The sequence below is a fragment of the Agelaius phoeniceus genome, chromosome 16 (assembly GCF_051311805.1).
Source record: "Agelaius phoeniceus isolate bAgePho1 chromosome 16, bAgePho1.hap1, whole genome shotgun sequence".
Classification (NCBI taxonomy): Eukaryota; Metazoa; Chordata; class Aves; order Passeriformes; family Icteridae; genus Agelaius; species Agelaius phoeniceus.
Window position 1 is genome coordinate 12648913 of NC_135280.1, and position 20305 is coordinate 12669217.

At 39.2% G+C, this 20305-nt stretch overlaps 1 protein-coding gene across 32 annotated transcripts in view; it reads right to left on the minus strand.

Moving 5' to 3' along the window:
* Positions 1-20305, minus strand: part of RBFOX1 (RNA binding fox-1 homolog 1) — a 1204921-nt gene that overhangs the window by 519455 nt on the left and 665161 nt on the right. For 28 of the 32 annotated variants that reach the window (XM_077187091.1, XM_077187084.1, XM_077187082.1 and 25 more), the window contains one exon: positions 14192-14239. The exons of the other annotated variants lie outside the window; for them this stretch is intronic. In XM_077187091.1, the coding sequence (XP_077043206.1) occupies positions 14192-14239 (48 nt within the window). The remainder of the gene's footprint in view (positions 1-14191; positions 14240-20305) is intronic. 32 annotated transcript variants of the gene reach the window in all.

Genomic DNA, 20305 nt, shown 5'->3' on the forward strand with positions numbered 1-20305 from the left:
ATATAAAAATATAGTCTCATTAAATTATAAAAATAATTATTAAATTATTATAATTGATGTCAAAATAGCTATTATAATATTATTTTAATTTTATATTATACTATTATGTTACATATTAATATAATAGGTATTTACAATATTTTTAAAATATTGTATTATTCTATTATAATGCCTACAGAAAAAAGCAGCTTTCCCCACACACAGCCATGGCACTTATTAATCTTGCCAGTCAAAAAACCCCTTTCAGCTCCCCCAGATGCTGTAAATAAATGCCTGGTTAAGTAGCCAGGTCCTGTGCTGTGCCCTGCAGGCCACACGAGTCAGGCTCTCATTGAGTGGCTGGAAAAGGCAAGTTAATAGTTGTGGGTCTCTGGTTTATCCCCAGGAGTGTCACATGGCAGCTCCAGATAAAAGAATCCACTGCTAATTTCACCCTCCCTTATAGAAATGTCAAGCATTGTGTAGCAGCCCACCCCTTAGGGACCCATGTGCAAATGGTTTTTGTGAACAATTCTGTTGTGAAAGCCCAAGTTGTTTGGCAATCCCACACTCAGCAATGAGTGAAAACAAATAAATAAACCCCACTATTACAGGTAATAAACCTGCCCAGATAAATATGCTTAAGCATAACAATCATATTACAGAGCAAAGCAAATCTCAGCGAAATCAAAAGCTTTAGAAATGGTGGGGCTGAGGTGTGCTTTTCAGTTTAGTAATGTATTCACTTGTGGTTTGAACAAATTAATAGAATTGCCTTTGTGAAAGAATTTCATCATGACTATTACAAAAATAAATAACATAAACTCTGTTTTCAAAAGCATCATCCCAGAACAATTCACCTACTTATCTCCAAATCCTTCAAGCTGGTTTTGTGTTTTATCATTCATATCCCTGCTTTGAGAATTGGCTACCCCAGCTTCTCTTTGCTCATTATGAACGGAAATAAATAAATAAAAAGGAAATCCTTATCAAGATACATAAATCCAGCAGTAATCCTCTCCCTCTAATAAAATAATCTAATACAAATAATGCTTAAATGACATCAAGAGTTCGGGGAGAAAAGGAGGAGGGAGGTGAAAGAAAAGCACTGAGGCTTCTGTCACAGTCAGGCCACTTGTGACAAGAAGTGCTCTCATTTTAGGCTGAAGTGTAAAAAAATAGTGTTTAGGACTAGTTTCCATAGGCCAGCATGAAAAGTAAACTGTATTCTGTAATGCCTTACATCAATTTAATTTCTTCATTGCCTGCTTCTTGTGGGATTCAGAGAGAAAGAGCAGCTGCTGTCACACCCGTGGATTTGGTGCAACATCTAAACATGGAACTACAGCTCCAAGTACTTTAATGCATTACAGAGATGTGACATTGGAATGTTGCAATTTTTACTACATACAACAAAAAGCAGCAAAGAAAAGAAGTAGAAAGAAGAAGAGTGGCCTGAGTTAAGCCATTTTTTATTAATTTTGTTATGCAAAACACTTTATAAAAATATTTTTAGCGGAGTGAGGATTCACCTCATTAAAGAATAACACACAGACAGTAGAAAAATTATTTTGGCTTTGTATCAGATCTGGACAAGTCCAATAAACATCCAGAAGAGCTGCAGTGACAGTGCAATAATGGAGAACCCAGACCATGGCTTCTGCTGAGGATGAAGAGGCCTTAAAATAACTTCCAAGTTATTATGAAATGAAGTGGTTGGGGGCGAGGAATAAACCCAACCCCTATTCCATGGAAAAAGGAGCCAGGAGCTCCTGGCAGGTGCGTTCTTTAGCCTACAGTGCCATCGTCTGGCTATGGACGCTATATCAGCACGGGGTGGGGAAATGCAGCCAGCTAAATATTGAACATTTCTACAAACTCGTGGCACTGAGGGGAAGTGTGCTATTTACATGGAGAAGCACTGCATGCATAAATGAAAACGTGATTCTCAAATAAAGACAGAATATCAGAGCAGAACATTGAAACCACCTGACTAAAGACTATGGCTAAAATGCTATGTAATGTAGAATCATGCTTGTCTTGTCTTTTTTTTTTTTTTCTTATCTTTCTTTTTTTTTAATAGAGTTATTAGTTTAAAATTTAAGTTAAACTGTGTCATTTGAAAACCATTGCTAAATAGTTTATGATTGTGGACCTCAGAGGCAAATGCACAAAGTGGCATGTCAATTAAGGGACTACAACAACAAATTTTGAACTACCTATCTGATAACATTTAAAAAATGCACATATAATCGACTCTGAGCTTCACTATGCCAGGAGAAAAGAACAAGAACAACAAAAAAGAGCATTTTCTTTCTTATAATGATTGCTACAGCACCCACAGCTAATCAACTTTAGGTGTAAGCAAATCCAGCTTGAGTGATGTTTTAGACAACGCTCAAATAAAAGTAAGAGAGACATTTTTGTTAACTAATGACTATTAGGATCATCAGTCTGGTCCTAAAATTCAGATAGGATAAAAAAATCTCAAGGACATGACACAAGTGGCCCTGGAAAAACTCACAGTAAGCTTGGGAATGTTTCAAATACACAGCAAAGTAAGAGGCAGTAAGGTCAGAGCAGTTTGTGACATTTACATCAACTTTTTTAAAGTGAGTCTGAAGTTCCAGAGCTCTTTTAGTTAATTTTGAAGCAGTGTTTGAGGTGAGAGAGAACGTACAAGGAATGTTTTGGAAGATCAATTCATTAGCATGCAGAATAACTTGGTCTAGGCTCCAGTCTGACTCAATTCCCCCAGTTTTCTGTGTCAGATTACAGCAGATCAGATATGAGTTCACTGCCATTTGGTTTAAAGGCACAAAGTTAATAAATTCCCAACAGAGCTCAGCTTATAGAGCCTCCAAAATAAACATGGACATCTGACAGAGCTTGCACTGGTTAAGAAACTTGAAAAGTTTCTTAGTTGCAGAACTAGTTGCAGAACTTCTAAAAATGATGACACCTTCCTTTGAAGACTCATCTTTAGGAACCAACATTAAACGTTTTGGAGCCCAACAATCTCCCAATCTCACAGCAACAGCTAATATTTGCTCTTGCTCCAGCTGAGGCTGGAAGCACTGCAAGTGAGCTCACAGAATCCTCTCTCTCCCCAGATGGAACTGGATGCTTTTCTCCTTCCTGCAGTGAGACAGAACCTCACTGCAATCACAGCTGCCATGCAAATACAGCAACCTTACCCAGATGTCTTAATTGTCTTATGGCCATGGCCAGCAGTGAGGGAAGGCCCAGAATTACCAAGTTTTGGAGGTTCTTCAAAGGAATTTCAATGATACAGAAATGTCCCATTTAAATTCATTTGGAAATGCCAGTGACTGTAAATAAGGTCACCTGGGCTGGTTTGAAAAATGAATTTGGAAGTCCCTTGACAGCATTTGCTTCTCACTGCAAACAACAACTGGCCAGAACTCCAGCACCTGGTGTGCAGAGGGTTATTCTGCACAATGTAGGAAAGCTGTGACAGCACAGACCTCCTTTAAAGGAACCAGCCTTCAGCTGACATACAATCAGCTTTTTGGGACAGAATTTGGAAATAAATGCAGCTGGAAAACACAACCATGTGCTAATTTGTGCTAGGATCAAAACCAGGTCCATGGGGGACATGGACAGCTCTTGCGCTCGATGGGTTCATATAACAAGCTCTATTTCCAAGCATCACAAAGGAATGGAAATACAGAGTCAAGGCAGATTGAGGAATGTCCACTAGCTGGGGCAACATTTTAAAAAAACAGAGGTATCAGGTTATATAATTAAAGTATCAAATCAATGAGGGCTCTGTAACTACATGGAAACACAAAAACAGGTTTGCACATTTAAATGTTGCCCTAGCATGTGCTGTAAACAAAAATAAATCATTTCTACATCACATTATTAGTGATTATATGAAATTACTTAATCCTTCATAACAAAATACATAGGGAAATTACCATGTCAATGTGGTAGACTAAAACATGAGACATTAAAAACCAAGACTGTGGTATGGGTGGCAGAAGACATTTTAATACACTAAACTTGGTCACTAAATTAGGGAGAACTTCGTACTTCACAGATCTGAACTTCAACAGAACTGAAACAATTTATATATGTTCCTAATTAATAATGTTCTTAATCTGACACACAATTTTAAGGAGACTTTGATACAAAGGAAGCTGTACTAGAGAAATGGGGTCCTACTTTTGTTCATGCTATTGAATTTTAATGCTCTCAGATTTGATGCAATACAGATTCTAAGGGTTTTCAATTTACCTTTTGCATTTTTTTTACTTAGACTGTGTAGTAAAGACTCAAAATTCACTGCATTTAATAAACATTGCATCATAGTTCTTCAAAAGCATTTCATAGAACACAACCAATACACAAGGGCAAAGTTCTTTAGGTATTCCAGCTTTTCAGAGCTACTCAAATACTGTCCAAAGAAATTTCATCCCAAGGTCAGTTAGAAATACTCTGAGTAATCATTTTGCATCTTCAACAGCAGCAAAAAGGCATCAAAGCAGATACAAACCCAACCCTTTTCGTGCAGAAATGTGTGCTACAGCTTTGGAAAAGAATGGGGGAGATGTTGACCTGCAAGGGCAGATGTAGACAAGGTACAGGCAGGAGGCTCCTGACAGATGCCACCTCCCACACCTGGAATCTCAGAGGTGAAAAGCAAAGCCTGATTTTCTCTGGTTGCTGTGAACCAAAGAAATACTGGAACCTGTCTAGGATAAGTGCTGGAGTCTGTCTAGGAGAAATACAATAGCACAGGCAGATGAGGACAAAGGGAATAGGAGCCAGTAACACAATAAAACATCAAACTTTGGGTGCCAAGGCAAAAAGTTTCAGGAGGTTCCAATAAAAGTGTCCTAACCAAGGCACAAATAATGTTTGCCAGCCAGCTGTTGTGACAGCACCTCAGATGGTGTAATAGGATTTCACACCTCCCTGCAAATTTTGCCTTCTATTACCCATTAGCCAATTACCAGCAAAAGGCCACAGCAAGCCCAAGTTCTCAGAAACACAAACAAATCTGCTCAAACAGATGTTCCCTGCTGGATTTCAGACAATTGACACATGGAACAAGCCTGCTCTGTTCCTCACACTTCAACCTTTATCAAGTATTGAAAGGGAAAGAGGGTAACAGAGATCAGATTTTTTTTTTTAAATGGTTTTGTTTTGAAGTCAAAATGGTTGCTCCTTGCATGGCGTGCATATTGCCATTATCTAGGAAAAAAAAAGCTAAATTAGCTTTCTTTTCTACATTAGCCTGCTGATTGGGAGGGATAAAATGAAGAATAAAAGAAACCTTACTTTAGACTCTGAATATCAGCATTCTTTTTTCAACATTTTACTCAATTTTTTTCAGAAATAACCTCTGATCTTTTAAACAACAGTTGTGAGACAGCAAGCATGACATAGTGGGACATGCCTGTAATATTGTCCTGTTTTAGTACTGAAGAGATAAATGGCAGAATCCCTGGATTAGCCTGACCTTGATCAAGAAGAACAAATTTTTAGCTGAAGTGTGCAACACTGCTATGATTACATCAATCTAATCTGGAAAGCACATGGTTTATATATAAACCATGCTCTCTGTCTCATCCATCACATTGAAAGACAATAAAACATACTTCTGTTTAAAAAAATCTGAAAAAAAATCCATTAACCCTTATTTTACTCCTTCCACAAGAATCCTCAATCCTGTTTCAAATACTACAGAAAGATGCATAAAATTCAGGTTTCTAAATATGGATATATATAAATTTAAATGTAAATGCTCTTATGAAAACAGACAAAAAGACACTCTGCATCACTGCTGAAGAAATCAGTTCTAAAATAATGGAATTAGGAAATTTTGATTAAACTGCCCAACCACCACCATAAAAAGCCATCTATTGCTACAGAGAAAAGATTTACCTGGCAAGGGATCCAACACAACTAAAAAAGACAAACTGGAATCAATGAGAAATGAATTGGATTACTGGACAGAAGCATATTCTTGCACATGTTCAAGCTCCTGGGAAAGTAACAGAGCCAGCAGGTATAAAAAAACCTTTCCAAATGTCTGCTTACCCTTTCCTGATCCAATCCCAGCCATGCTGTTAATCAGGCTGGATTACATCCCAGATATTAATTTGGCAAACAAAGCAATCATCTGATTCAGTCTGTCCCCTTCAGATATGCTGCAAACAATCTGCCACTGATCATCCTGCCATGCATGTGCTCCTGGAGAGCCATCTGATCCATTTGTGAGTGTCTCTGCACTCACACCAAAGCCACAAGGGCTCCCTGTCCATCCACAGTGGGGAAATGTGTCCTGTAATGCCCAGGGAATGTGCACAGTGAGGGGAGGCAGCTCAAGGAGTTATGGACTCCTCTGGACTAAAAATAAATAAATGCTCCAGATGAGCTCATGCTGTGTATGAACAAAAGGCTGCTGGCTCCTCCAAGCATCACTGACCAGAGCAGCCCTGTCCTGCTGCTGGGACCCCTTCATGCTTCCCCTGCACCTCCCAGGCTTTGGGTTTGGTGAGGGTTTTTTGTCTCTCCACCTAATAAACTATCTCACCTCATCCATTTTCTCACTTCTGCCTTCCTGTGTCTCTCCAAGCCCAGTGTCAGGTGGTGGCTGGGGGTAGCAGCTGCTGCCTCAGCAGCTCATCAGTGTGCCCAACCCTTTGGGTGACATTGTGTCCTCCCCCTGCACTGTGACAGGGCTGTTAAACATAAGCCACACTTCTCTTGGAATCGCTGTTTGCAGAGAGCCTCAATGAATTCCCAACATGAGCCAACTCCTGGACAGCACCTGGGTACCCACAGAGGGGTAAAGAGAGAGGAGCAATCACAGAGCTCCAGCCTCTGGAGCCAAATAGCCCATGCAGGACTCCCAGCCTGTCCAACAGACTCAGCTGCTGCTGCAGGCACAGAACTGAGCCCACATGCACAGGGGGTCTGTGCACAGCCTCTGCTCCCATCCATAGCTATGCTCAGGACATGGAGCAGAACAAACAAATGAGAATTTTAATACCTAATATTCCTAAATATTTCCATAAGATTTATTCTTATTCCTAATTTTTTTTAATTCTGGTTGTAAGGAGAACAAATGCAAAATTATAAGCATTGACTGAAATTTTCAATATAAAAATTTAAACTTTCCATAGATACACAGCATTTGATACAGGAAGAATGTTATTTATCTCTCCCCATTTTAGGATTTAGAGCAAGCCTGCATTGAGTCGTTCTCACAAATCTCAGGTGCCATTTCCAAGTTACCTTCACAATAGTTCCAGTGAAGAGTACACAGGACTACACAACTTTTCCACCACAGAGAAGCAGCCTGAGGTCAGAGCACCTGTCTGGTGTTACATAGAGACAGAGCAACTGCAGCCTCCTCCACAGCACCACATTGGTGGGCTTGTCTCTACAGGAGCTCTACTACAAGGACTCTGAATAAATCATAGAAGAATTCACGTTTCCATTCCTTTTTTTCTGGAGAAATACATCATCTCTGGATCTCCCACTCAATAGGGCTCTTTAGGAACAGTTCAGGAAAACAGACCTGTCAGTGGCTATTTTCCTTATTGACAGGAAAATTAAAATGTAGGAACCAAACATTTCCATGCCTAAACACAGGTGGGCAGTAAGTGACATGAAAGAAAAGGCCCCAACCTGAGACTCTGTGTACAGAGATAATTTTTCTCACACCAGTCCAAGCCCCCCCTTCTCTTCCAGTGCTCTTTAGACCAAGTCCAAAAACCCTGTGACCACAAAAATGCCTGCAAGTAAGGTGGGACATAGGTACATGTTGTCAGCTTAGTCTCTCTTTATCAAATCTCCCATAAATCAATATTAAAATCTTTAAAATCTTTATTTTAAAAAGTGAGAAAAAAGAGAAGGAAGTGTCAAGTGGAAGCTGACTTGTCTCTAAAGCATCAACGACCATGAAACTCTCTGGCACATGTAAAAAATATAACACCCCACACTGAGGAGTCTGGGATGTGAAAAGTTGACAGCACCCAAAGCCTTTTAAGAGGAAATGTTCCACCACAGCAGCAGAAGCTGCACTCTCCCATTGCTGTGAAGTTTTATTGGTTCACAAACACAGACAAAATCCAAGACATGCTCCCATTCACAGCATACTAATATTTACAGATCTGTGAGGTTTTCCCTTTTTTATATAACTTCAAAAGCCAATTCCCCTCTGTTTTTATACCTATTGAAAACTTATTGGCCAGATGTAAACAAAATTTCAGCAAGGCTTGAGTCTCCCCCAAATTATTTTTCAGTTAATTTTGACAGGTACTTAGCATCAAATCAGACTTGAGTTTTCCCTTTCCCCTCCGATTCTTCTGCCCTGAATCTCAATATTTTAACTTTCCATTAAAGCAAACAGTGTCTGTGTCCTGCCCTCCCCCTTGTCCCCAAGTGAAACATAATTATTGTATGCAATGCAGGTACAGTACATATGAATATATCCCAAAGTAACTTGTGCATGCATTTACTTCAGTGCTAATAACATATTTTATTCATGCATATAAAAGAATGTTCTTTCTAGCTCGGTGAGCTTTTTAGGAGTTATTAGCAGGAATGTGTCATATACCTAATGAAATTTATTTCAAGGTGGAAGAGATTCAAAAAGAAAAGTAAGATAAAGTCTGAGAACTAATTCTGCAGACAATCACAGAATTATAATTTCAAGATTTATCAAAACATCTTCAAGATGAAGATTTGGAAAAAAATCTCCCAATAAAAGTGTAATTTATTTGCAGCAGCAATCATGTTTATACATATTAATGCAGGGATTGGAGATGTGATGGCTCAAGATGGAACACTTTGGCCAATAGACACACTGCAGTAAAAGCTTTTTTTAGCAGGTATTGCAGCCCAGCAAACCCAAGTCTCCATGTCCCTTCTGTGTATTCAGCATATGTAAAAGTCATGCAGCAGAACACGTTGACACTTCAGTGGGAGGTCAAATTATTGTTTTGGCACTTCTGTCACGCCTGTCACTTCAACTCCACTTTATCAAATTACAGATTGCTAGATAGAGTTGGATTAAGGGGAAAGACAGACACACACACACAGAGGAGCAACTGTCACCACTTCAGTGGTGAAATCCCATAATTGCATGTCAGTGACAGCGAGAACAAGAGAGCAGTAATAGGGCTGACATTATGAGCATTCAAACACCCAGAAACTTTGCAGCCAGACTTTGCACTCTGTCAAGCCACATGCCAGGAAATGGACTGGATTTCTGAGCAATTCCTCACATTAGAATTGCCAATATTTATTAGGCTGGCTAATAAATAATGCAGTGTCTTAGGTTGCAGGGCAACTTTCAGCTCCCTGTTTTCCCAGAAGTGTTGCTTTTATTTGAAAAGAACATAAAACTAAGACAAAGGAGAAAAAAAAATCCTTTGATTTAAAAATATTGTTTAAAGTAGTATAAATAGCAATAAATACTGCCCAAATAATGTAGATTGTGGGTTTGATTCAACTTTCTGAGTTTTAGGATCCCTGGAGAGCAACAAATCTTGATTTCAAGATCTATATATAAATAATTGTGAAGGAAGCAGCCATGGATTTCAAGTAACTTTTCTGGTAACAAACACCACACACACACACACAGCCCTTAGATAACTTCACCCTTTTGTGGAAGTTGTGGAAACTCTGCACTGAGGAAGGCATCACATAAATCTGACTCACATGAGCTGGGATGTCAGGGGAAGCATCAGCAGTGCTGTGACAGGAGATGCTATTCCTGGAACAGCTCATTATTCCCCTCGGGGTTACTGCCCTGCTCCCTCAGCTCTGTGCTCAACCCTCTCCACCTTGTGTGCTCCTGTCCTGCAATGGTTCAGCAGCACCTGGCACTGTTTGTGCACCAGGGAAAGAGGCAGGAGAACCAGGGATCATTTGTTCACTCTGTTAGGCAGGCCATGAGCGTTCAAAACTTCCTTAGATTCCTCCAAATCTATATCCAAATACAATGTAGACACTTCCCTACCCATCCATTGGAGTCTGTGATCTTCCCTCACAACAAAAAAATTAGTTTCTTTCATGGAAGTGAAAATGCATCTCAATAATCCACACAATTCTGCAGATTGCACAATTCCTTCACAAGGGAATAAAAATGACACTTATTCCTATTCACTGCTAAAGAGCCCCTAAACAGCAGGAAAAGGGACTACCATGAAAGAAAACAGTATAATCACAAATCCACATCTATGATGCCAGGAGTTGACTTAGCCCCTCCATGGTGCTCCTCACTATTTGATATCCTTATTAATTCCCTTCCACAGTAATCTGAAGATCAGAGAAATTGGATTTTTTTTTTCTCCTAAAAAGCCCATTCTCTTAAACTTCCAGAAAAAGAAATCTTTATATGATCACTATGAATAAACTAAAAGAACCCCAAAAACAACCTGAAAGAAGCCATTGAATAGACAAAGCCAAATATATTTGTACTGCTTTTATTTTTCTCCTTACTTTGTCTCAGACACACTTTATAACCTTGTCTACATCTGCCCTTCATCCATCTATTTCTCCATATGTAACTCAAGCCATAGAACTGTAAGTACTTTCCTCATAGGTGTTTTTAATTTGTTTGTAAAGTAATTTGAGATCCACTGACAGAAGGTACTAAGGGGAAAAAAAAATGAAATATTTTGCACAGCAGGCAGAGAAAAGGAAAGGCATCACTGCCTCCCCCATATCCCACAGCAGGTAACAGGGAGTCAGGAGCATTATGGCACCCCAGGGAACCTTCCTGCCTTCCTGACCCACCAGGTTATTGCCCTGATGCTCTGCCATCAACTCTGCAGCTCTCAGAAAGCCTCTGCACTCCCAGCTCTGATGTGGGACATTTTCAAGTCAAGATGCATCTCAGAAATATTCTCTCCATGAGCCACTTGCTTCTCCAGGAGGGAAAATGCAGCAGGACACCCTGGGTGACCTTGAGCCCCCTGCTAATGGTGCTGAGCTGCTGCTGAATGGAGCATTTGCAACAGGAGAATGGCACCGCACATTACAGCCAGCACAGCCCCTTTAGGGGCAGAATCAACTGAAATAAAACACAGATCAAACAGCCAGAGCTGAAGAATAAAACATTCCCAGCATGGTGAAAACAAGCGGAGACAAAATGATCCAGCACAGAAAGGTCACTGTAAGTTAAGTTCCAGTTTGCAGTGTCAGGTGGAAATGTCACACAAAGGATGTCAGGGGATGTAACTTCATATCAGTTTTGGTTTCACAGCATTGCCATGAATTAATTTGATGATGTGACAATTGCAGAGTAAAACAAAGTATGTCCTTTGTGCTCTATTCAAACCTCAAAGACAGAGCAGAACTGGAGAAATCTTATTTACACTTTCTTTTTCTATTTATATTTTTGGAGAATACGGTTTGAAGCAAGTCCCATATAAACATTAAAAAAAAAAGATAACTGCTCAGACCAAGTAAAGATATTAACTGAGATTAAATACAGAAACAAAGATTTATAAAATATAATTTTATAAAAGGCAAGGCAGGCTTTTCAGGTAATGGGAGATGATGGAGCTGTGTAAGGGCAACACCAACAAAAAGGCTGCACACATTAGAAGCCTTCTTAGAGACAGACAGTGGTTTGGTTAGATCAAATTTATATCAAATGGAAGGATTTCCAAGGAATCCACGTGCTCTCCCTCCTGGCAACGTGGCCAATATCCTTATTAATTGCCTTCCACCAGAACCATTTTGTTTGTGCCCAATACACAGATTTATATCAGAAAACATGGCTAAAAGGAAAAACAATCTGACCATCTGCCTTGCAATAGCAGAACATCACACAGGCTTTGGAATCGTGGCTCAAATTCCCCAACATCACACTGCTAGCTGCAGATACCCATGGATTTTTTACAAAAACCACACATGGAATGTTTTTAACAGGTTTTTTCCTGTGACAATTTAAGGGTCACTTTTCTACACTTGTTCCTTTGAGAAGCAAAGCTGAAATCACATGAGTCATTAAACATCCAGTACTGTGACATTCAGAATGGTGGTGGGAGATCAAAACAAGAAAGCTTGGGAGTGTCAAATGCAGAAAAAAAAGTATTCATTAAGTAGGAAATGAGTTGTGCATGCACTTATGGGTCTTCTGCTGGGAAAGGTAAAGGCATTTAAGTAATTCATAATTATCCAGGCCAGAGAGAGCAGACTGTGCATTGCTTGTCACCTGGTATTCTCAAACCTGTGAGCTTTTAGCCTTGCAGGAAATAAATAAAAATCTTACATGGAAAGGTCAGTTGAAGACAATGAAAGGAGAGGCAGATCACAGTGATGAAGTGGTTACCACAATTAACTGCTATTTTAGAATTTACAGAATAATAGATTTCAAAATAATAAGTACAGTTATTAAATTTGAGTTTGCCCGCAGGCAATGCTTTAGTCATGGTTTCATAAATTTCTACTTCAGAAGTTACAGATCAGAAAACTTCAGAAAAAAAAGGAACACAAGAAAAGGCACCTTGCAGGTTGGCATTTTGTGGTTAAATGGGAAAATTTCCCATTAATTACTAATGATATAGTTCATTAGTAGTATATTTCATTATGGAAGTGCAAATTATTAGATACTAATGATGCATGCCCTAATTGCAGTAGTTTGTCTTGATTTCAAGTTCAATGAAATAAAAATATTTATTTACAGTGTTTCAGGTTTATGAATTATGTGACATTCTCAATTGATGCTTTGAACAAACTTGAAACAATTCATTAGTATTAACCAAGACTGATGGATCCGTGTTTGATGATCACTGCTAACTCTCTCCCTGGACTGGAAACAACTGCCTCTTAAACTTGGTGGGAGCTTCAATTTTGGGACCCCAAACACAGAGAAAAGATGAAACAGATCATGCAACAAGAGGTGCTTCTCACATTCCTGCTCTTCCAAAGTGCTCTCACAAAATAACAGAAGGAGGAGGAAAAATCCAGGGGTTTTCTGGACAATCCTTTCTGCCAATTGCAATCTCTGCATGGAAACCACCCCAGCTCAGGGCAGTCCCTTTGAGCCACAAGAGAAGGCATCAGACACACAATTCCTGCAATCCCTCCTGAGGTACAAACCATGCATCACAAACCAGGAAAAACCCCACAGGTCCAATAGGCTGGGCTCTGCTAGATTAAAGTTGCAATATAAGGAAGAAGAAATAAAACACTTTAATAAATTGCTGTCCAAAGCTTGTCAGGCTCCTGACACCTTTTCCCCATAATTCACACTACAGAAAGAACTTCCGGCTTGGGCAGTTTTAATAGTTGCTAAACACTAAAAAAAGTCAAAACTTGGGGTTTAGAAGTAAGGTCCCAGCCTGGATTTTAGCCCAATTCAAAGCAACGTGAACCTAAATGGAAGCACCTGGAGAGTTGGATGGAAGCTGATGCTCAGGGCCTGCAGCCACAGTGGGACAGAGCAAGGACCAGCAGCACTTGAAATCACATGTCCTGTGCTCAACACCTCCACAAACTCACCCACTATTCCACACAGAAATACCCTGACTTTCACATTTCAGGAGCAACAGATTTTCAAGCAAAACACATTTCTCTCTTTAAAACTGCATTGATATTTATTTCTGACAACTTAATATTTTTTTTAAGCTGAAGGTTTTTTTTGTGAAGCCTTTGTTTCTTAGTTAGTTTTTACCATGAGTAAGGTGAAGAACACAACTGAAAACATATTTGTATCTGGTTTATGTTTGTCCACAGAAAATAAAACTGGAAACATTTGTTTTAATCAACCCTTTAAAAGAAAAAAATAAGGTTTCAAAGGTACTACTTCTAAAGCAAGAAAAAGGAATTATCTTGCTGTGTTACAAATATTGAACATGGTATGCAAACTTTATCATGACAGACACACAACCACTTTGTTAATAATGTAAATTAAGAATACAAAGTGCAACTGCCTTGTAAACTTTTCTGTAGTATAAAGAGATTAAGAGTATAATTCCCTTCTTCTATAAAAACAGCTATTCAAATTTTTAACAAGTACATTCAATAGAGTAAAACTTATTTCTCCCCATTAAAGTTAAAATACAACATGAACACATACACATGTAAAGAACCATAAAATAATTTCACATGGTTTAATAAAAAAAAAAACCAAAAACACAAAAACAAACAACAACCAGAGAAAATCCCAGCTACTAGAGTTGCCTGAAAAATCACATTAAAACAAGCCACTTACTTTTCTGTCCTCAGTTTCTACACCAGAACTGCACTCTGCTTTAGTGTCCTGAAAGCACAAACAGAGAAGCCCATGTCACAAACACATTGACCAGCCTGAAGAACTGTTATTTGTGTACACAGAGTTATTTGAATATACAATGTCTAGTATTGTGCCTTTAGGTGAAGTTCATTAAACTTGATTCCAGGCATAAATTTAAAGACAGGATTGAAAAAACACAAAAAACACCCAAACACTCCAAACCTATTTCAATTTGGTGTAGCCAGCTCTCAGGAAAAAATATGATTTTTTTGTATTAGTTTTTCTTTTTTGCTTCCATCTTGAGGAAAATATATTTCTTGCTCACTCTTTTTTAATTTTTTTTTAATTAACAAATGATGGAAGCTGAAAGAAATATAAAGGTAAGCTAAAGAGGAGAAACTGCTCAACCTTCTGTCTGTTATCCAGCACTAGCTAGGAGCTGATAGATGTTTGTGTCTGAATCTCATTGCAATGTGCAAAGCAGCCAAGCCTCTGTTTATGATGAACCTGTAAATGTGTGTGCACAGACTTGTACACGTGTGGATATCTTGGACATGTTTTCTTCAGGAGTGAAAGAAATGATCTCAAACCTAAGGACACCCAACACATGGTCCTTTTATTCCTATAGTATTTTGACTCATTAAACCTATGGACTTTTTGTGTTGCTAATGGTCATCACAAAAATTACACTCCAAAAGGCATTTATTGCTTCAGTCACCCTTTTTACAGCAAGTTACTGCTGGAAACTGAGAACCAAATACAACTCAAGTCACTAAACTGTAAACAAGCGCCCCACTAATTTTCTTTCCAACTTTACTTTTCTAGTGAGGACATTCTTGGAAGCAAATCGTAACTATTTTAACCATTGCAGCTTTAGATATTTCTATTAGGGAAAGAATAACTTGGCTGAGGGACAATTTTTTGTGAAAAGTACTTCTCCAACCTCTGATCAAAGCTGGAACTACTCTAATAAGATTTCAAGTTAGTGGTTAGTTATTTATTGCACATAAATTCAAATGCTGGTAGCAAATAGCAGCTCCTATTAAAAATGAAAATAAATGTAAAATAAAGAATTTATGCTTCTTCTACAGCATGTTTATTCATCTTAAATGAAGGACTGGTTTTACTTCAAAGCCAAAGGCTTCCTACCTACACCTGTAAAAAAAATTGAAAAAATTAAATTGTTCAACCAAGTAAGATGAAGCAAGGTTTCCTGAAAAAAAAACCCACTTTAATTCACAGCAAATTATATTAAAGATGGTTTCATAAGGCATATCAAGTTGCGTCACTTCCTAAGCAGCAAAATCCATTTGTTATTCTAGCCAGTCTAATACATGAATCAGCACCTCTAATACTCTTTATACTCCATCACTTCTCATGGGGAGCCAGATTGTAGTTTGAAGAATATAACACAAAAATTTCCTTTCAAGTGTTCCTCACTAGCAGCCAGACAGTCTCTTCCCACGTGCAGGAGAAGGAAATTCTCTCTCTGCCCACAGCCTCGCTTCCTGAGCCTCTTTAGATACTGACACCTGCTTCTTTTTGGGGAGGGGAAACAGCTCAGCTTTTCAAATGCCTTCTCCTTCAGGGGAGTGAATTCAAACTCCTTTAGCACCAGTGGTCTTGGTGCTGTGCTGCCCTAAGTCACCTTTGGGAAAGGGTGTAATGTTCTTTAACATATTTATTGGTTAATCAGAAATGAATCATCTCTTTCCATATTACCAAGGACAAGAGTGGCTCTGTCTCACACACTGACCTAAATTAACTGAAAGCAGAATGAAGTAGCTCCTCTCAGACTGCAATCATGGCTATTACAGGCTCTCAGCATGATGGATATACCTGAGGACCCAACAGCACTCTGGTCCCTTCTGCTGCCCATGGAACAGAGCATTTTGCTATTTTACCCCTGCCCTTCCCCATTAAATGCAATTTCTAAGAGGCCCAAGTTCACAAGCATTCATTACTCAATTAAAAATGCAGTTTTACCTGGATGAAGAAAAACCCAGCCTCCTCCCAGCTCAGCTCATCTGGGGTGGTTGTCTGGAGCAGCAAAGAGAGGCAACAAGGCAGCCTCAGCCCTAAAAAGGTGGGGCCAGCCCAGCTGAGGCTGCTCTGCTCAATCAGGAGTTAATGAGATAACGAGATACACCTGAACTGAGACAGCACCTGGAACCAGAGCTCAAATGGAACCAGAGCTCAAATGGAACCCAGAGCTCACCTGGAACCCAGAGCTCAAATGGAAATGAGACCTCACCTGGAACCAGAGCTCACCTGGAACCCAGAGCTCACCTGGAACCAGAGCTCAAATGGAATCCAGAGCTCACCTGGAACCAGAGCTCAAATGGAACCCAGAGCTCACCTGGAACCCAGAGCTCACCTGGAACCTCAAATGGAAATGAGATCAGCCCCAGGAAAAGATTCAGGCTGAATGGCAAATTTCAGCATTTCTGCTCTGTGTTTTATCCCTGAACATCACACAAGTATTTCAGCCCTTAGAGTTTGGCTATCTATCTAAAGATATGGAAAGTGAATTTTTACAAATTAGCCACTGCATCTTTAACAATGAAAACCACATCTGCATGGGTTCAGTTTCACTGCAAGAATGTGTTATCTTGGAAATTATGCAGATTTAAAAGAAATAGCTGTATGTTTTCAAGGCTAAACACCTGGATTGAGACTTCTGCACAAGGGCAAGATAAAACCCAGTTAATTTTCTGAAGGAATTATTGTTGTAATTCTTTAAACCAGTGAGGCTACTGACTTAATCAAATCCATGTTTAAATATAAATATTTGAGTGTATGTATGTCTACATCCTAGATAGACCTCTTTTAAAGAAAAAATGTACACAGACCCTAAGCTTTAAAAATCCTCAAATTGAATCATCTGTCAATCTCAGAGCAAGAAGGGAAGAAATGAGCATGTTCCTCTCTGGGAGACATCTGTGCTGCCTCCTCTAAGTGCAAAATGACAAAGTGCTCTCACTTCCTATGTGTATTGCAAATTTCCCTGCTGTATGAATTATTTGAGATGGAGAAGCACCATTGCTGAAAAGCAATTGTCAAATCCTAGAGATCTGAACAAGTGATCAGGCACCTTCTTTAGTGTTGTTACATCACAAAAAAAAAAAAAAAACCTCAGAAAATATATTCCTTTTGAAGGATTATTTTAGGTATTTTATATAATGACAGAAAACCTCAGAGAATGGAAGTATTCTATAGAAGTTTCATGGAAAATATAGAATTAAATAGAAAACCCTCTCATCCATTTCATTTAAAACCAACACAATTGCTTTTTTCCCTAGGTGTCACTGCATAACAGCCAATTAAATAACATTATTACAAACATATTAAGAGTTCCATGTTTTATGTAAATTGCCTTTTTGGTCCGTTTTGTTTTTTGTTTTTTTGGTTTTTTGGGTTTTTTTTTGTGGCAGCAACAGGGAAACAAAGCAAGGTTTTCTGCAGGACATTGGGAGAAATGCAGGACAAGAACAAGCTTAAAGGGCTGGGATTTTTCAAGTTCAACACACTGGGGAACAAATCTACCACTTCTTCAACAGTTGGATAAAAAAATTCTTGAACAAATCTACCACCAGTGGAACAAATCTACCACCTTCATCAACAGTAGCACTATAAAAAATGTTACTGAACAGAGGGAAGTGAAAGCTCCAGCAAGCACAAGTAATTATTGTAGTAACATGGCTCTGACTGAGATTTTGGCTTTAGGATGCAGTAGAAACGTGCATACCCTTACTTTACATAGTTTCTGTAACTCTGTGTTTAATTTCACTCCAGGAATTGCATTCAGGGACAGTGAAATCACAATCCTGAAGCATCCATGGGTGCTGTTAACACCCCCTGAGTGCCCTGAGTTTATCACACACTGCAGTTTGCTGCCTCCCTCCATCCCAGCCCCAATCCCTTCCCCTGCTGCTCTGCCATCCCAACACAGGTTGCCAAACACCTCCAAAACGACCGCAAGAAAGCAGAAACTTTAAAAAAACGGCCTGAATTTCCTACATATTTCCTTTCCTCATGCGAACACCAGGCGCGGGGAAAGGCAAAGCGAATTCCTGAGCACACGCTGCCCTCGCACAGCCCAGGGCAGGATCAGCCCCTGCCATTCCAACCATCCCAGGGCTCCCCGGCCGGGTCCTTCTGCAATATCAGCGATGAGCAGTAGGTGGAAGCAAATAACCTTAAAAAATCCTGTTCAGCCTCCCGTGCAAGATCAACCGATTGCTGGTCAGGTGTTCTACACGTGCCCTTGGCACCCCCAAGAAATAATGGTTTTTTTCTTCACAGTATTGGCATCCGTAGGTTTGTTTTTTTTTAGTTTTTTTTTAGTTTCTTTCTTTCTTTCTTTCTTTTTTTTTTTTTTTTTTTTTTAGTTTGGGTTTTTTCGTTTATTTATTTGAAATTTCTACAGCTGAAATGGACTCCTTTTAATGACTAAAGCACTTAAAAAGTTAACATGACCTTACACAAAATAAAAAAAAATATATATACACAAATATACATATGAAATTTTAAAGTACCCTGTCAAATTCTAGGTTATTGATTCTTCTGGATATTTTTATTGACTGTTAAATATCTCAAACTCCTGAATTATTGAGAAAAATACTTTATGTATTTTTCTGTCCATTGGCTATTATGTTTCATTATTGCTGCTAACAGGCTGCCAGCAGAAGAATTCATTTGAATTTCATATTAGTTCTATTTCATCCATCCCAGAGAACAAATTAACCAGACAGTAATACTTACTGAAGAAGAAAATAAATTAAAAAATGAAACCTTAGAATATGACATTCAAGTCTTCACTAAGTTTGTCCCCAGCAACTCAGGCAGAAGCCTCATCAAATTAACAAAGCAATTCAAGGATTTGAATGGCTTCAACAGTTGCAATGTCAAAGATGTAGGAGAGGAGCTTTATTTTGAAAGAAGTAGCTTCATCTCTATTTACTAATATTCGTGGACCAAGAGGTTTGTGTGCACAAGCTCAGACCAGGAGAAAATTGGGCCACCTGCACCTATTTCTGATGCCTCAGGGCAGCCTCGGGACACTCGGAGTGGAGTCAAAAAGGAAACAATGCCCATCTGAGCCCGGATTTAAATTCAATTCTCCAGATTTTAGGGAGCTTAATTCTCTTGTTCCTAGATTAAAGTAGACTGTAAGAGGAAGGTTTGCAAGACTAAGAAACTTGACTAACAAATTTTATAATAAAGAAACGACTGCTTACAAAAATCCTGCTGTATTTTTAATAGAGATTTGAAAGCACTCGTGTGTGTGTGCCCTCCCACACAGCCGCCCACCACCCGGCTGTGCCAGCGAGCACCCAGCTCTGCTTTCTCCTTTCTGCTGCTTTCTGCTGCTTTCTGCTGCTTCCAGCCCATTGCTTATGCTCATTTTCAAGGCTACCAAGAGTTAAATTTTTTTTTTTTTTTTTTCCCCCAAAGGAAAGCTTTGACTTTTTCCTATATGAAGACTTGTTTGAGGGAACAGGTACTGCTGCTGCTGCTGGAGCTTTATGGACTGGAGTATATAAAACATTCCCACTCTTCTTTCTCTTCCTTCTCTCACCTTCAGGAGTCCCTTGTCCTTTCCTTGATGCTCTCCAAACACTCAGAGATGCACAGACACGTCTGCCCAGCACAGAACCCTCCTGCCTCACACTCCCCTCCTCTCTCCAAACAGATGTTTCATTAGCCCAGCCGTGCAAAGGTACCCGAGGGTAAAACCTCCACCTTTCTCCTCAGATCTCCCAAAACCACACATGAAATAGGCAGCATTTGAAGAAGATACAGATGTAATTTTAAGGTGTGAATCAGTCATGTAGCAGCATCAAGCTGTAAATATTGGCTTTTGACGCCTAGATCAGGTTAAGACTTAATTTTGGGCTAGTAAATATTTCATTTTCAAAGCTGGCAACAGAAACTGTCATTTGGTAAAGCTGTCAGTTTGGACAGTACAAAAACACTTAAGATTCCTTAATGCAACATCATTTTGACCTACAGGTCAAATCTGAAATTCCTCTTCTATATGTCCCTCCACTTTCAAGGCTGAAAATACACAGGAATTTCCAGAACTGTAAA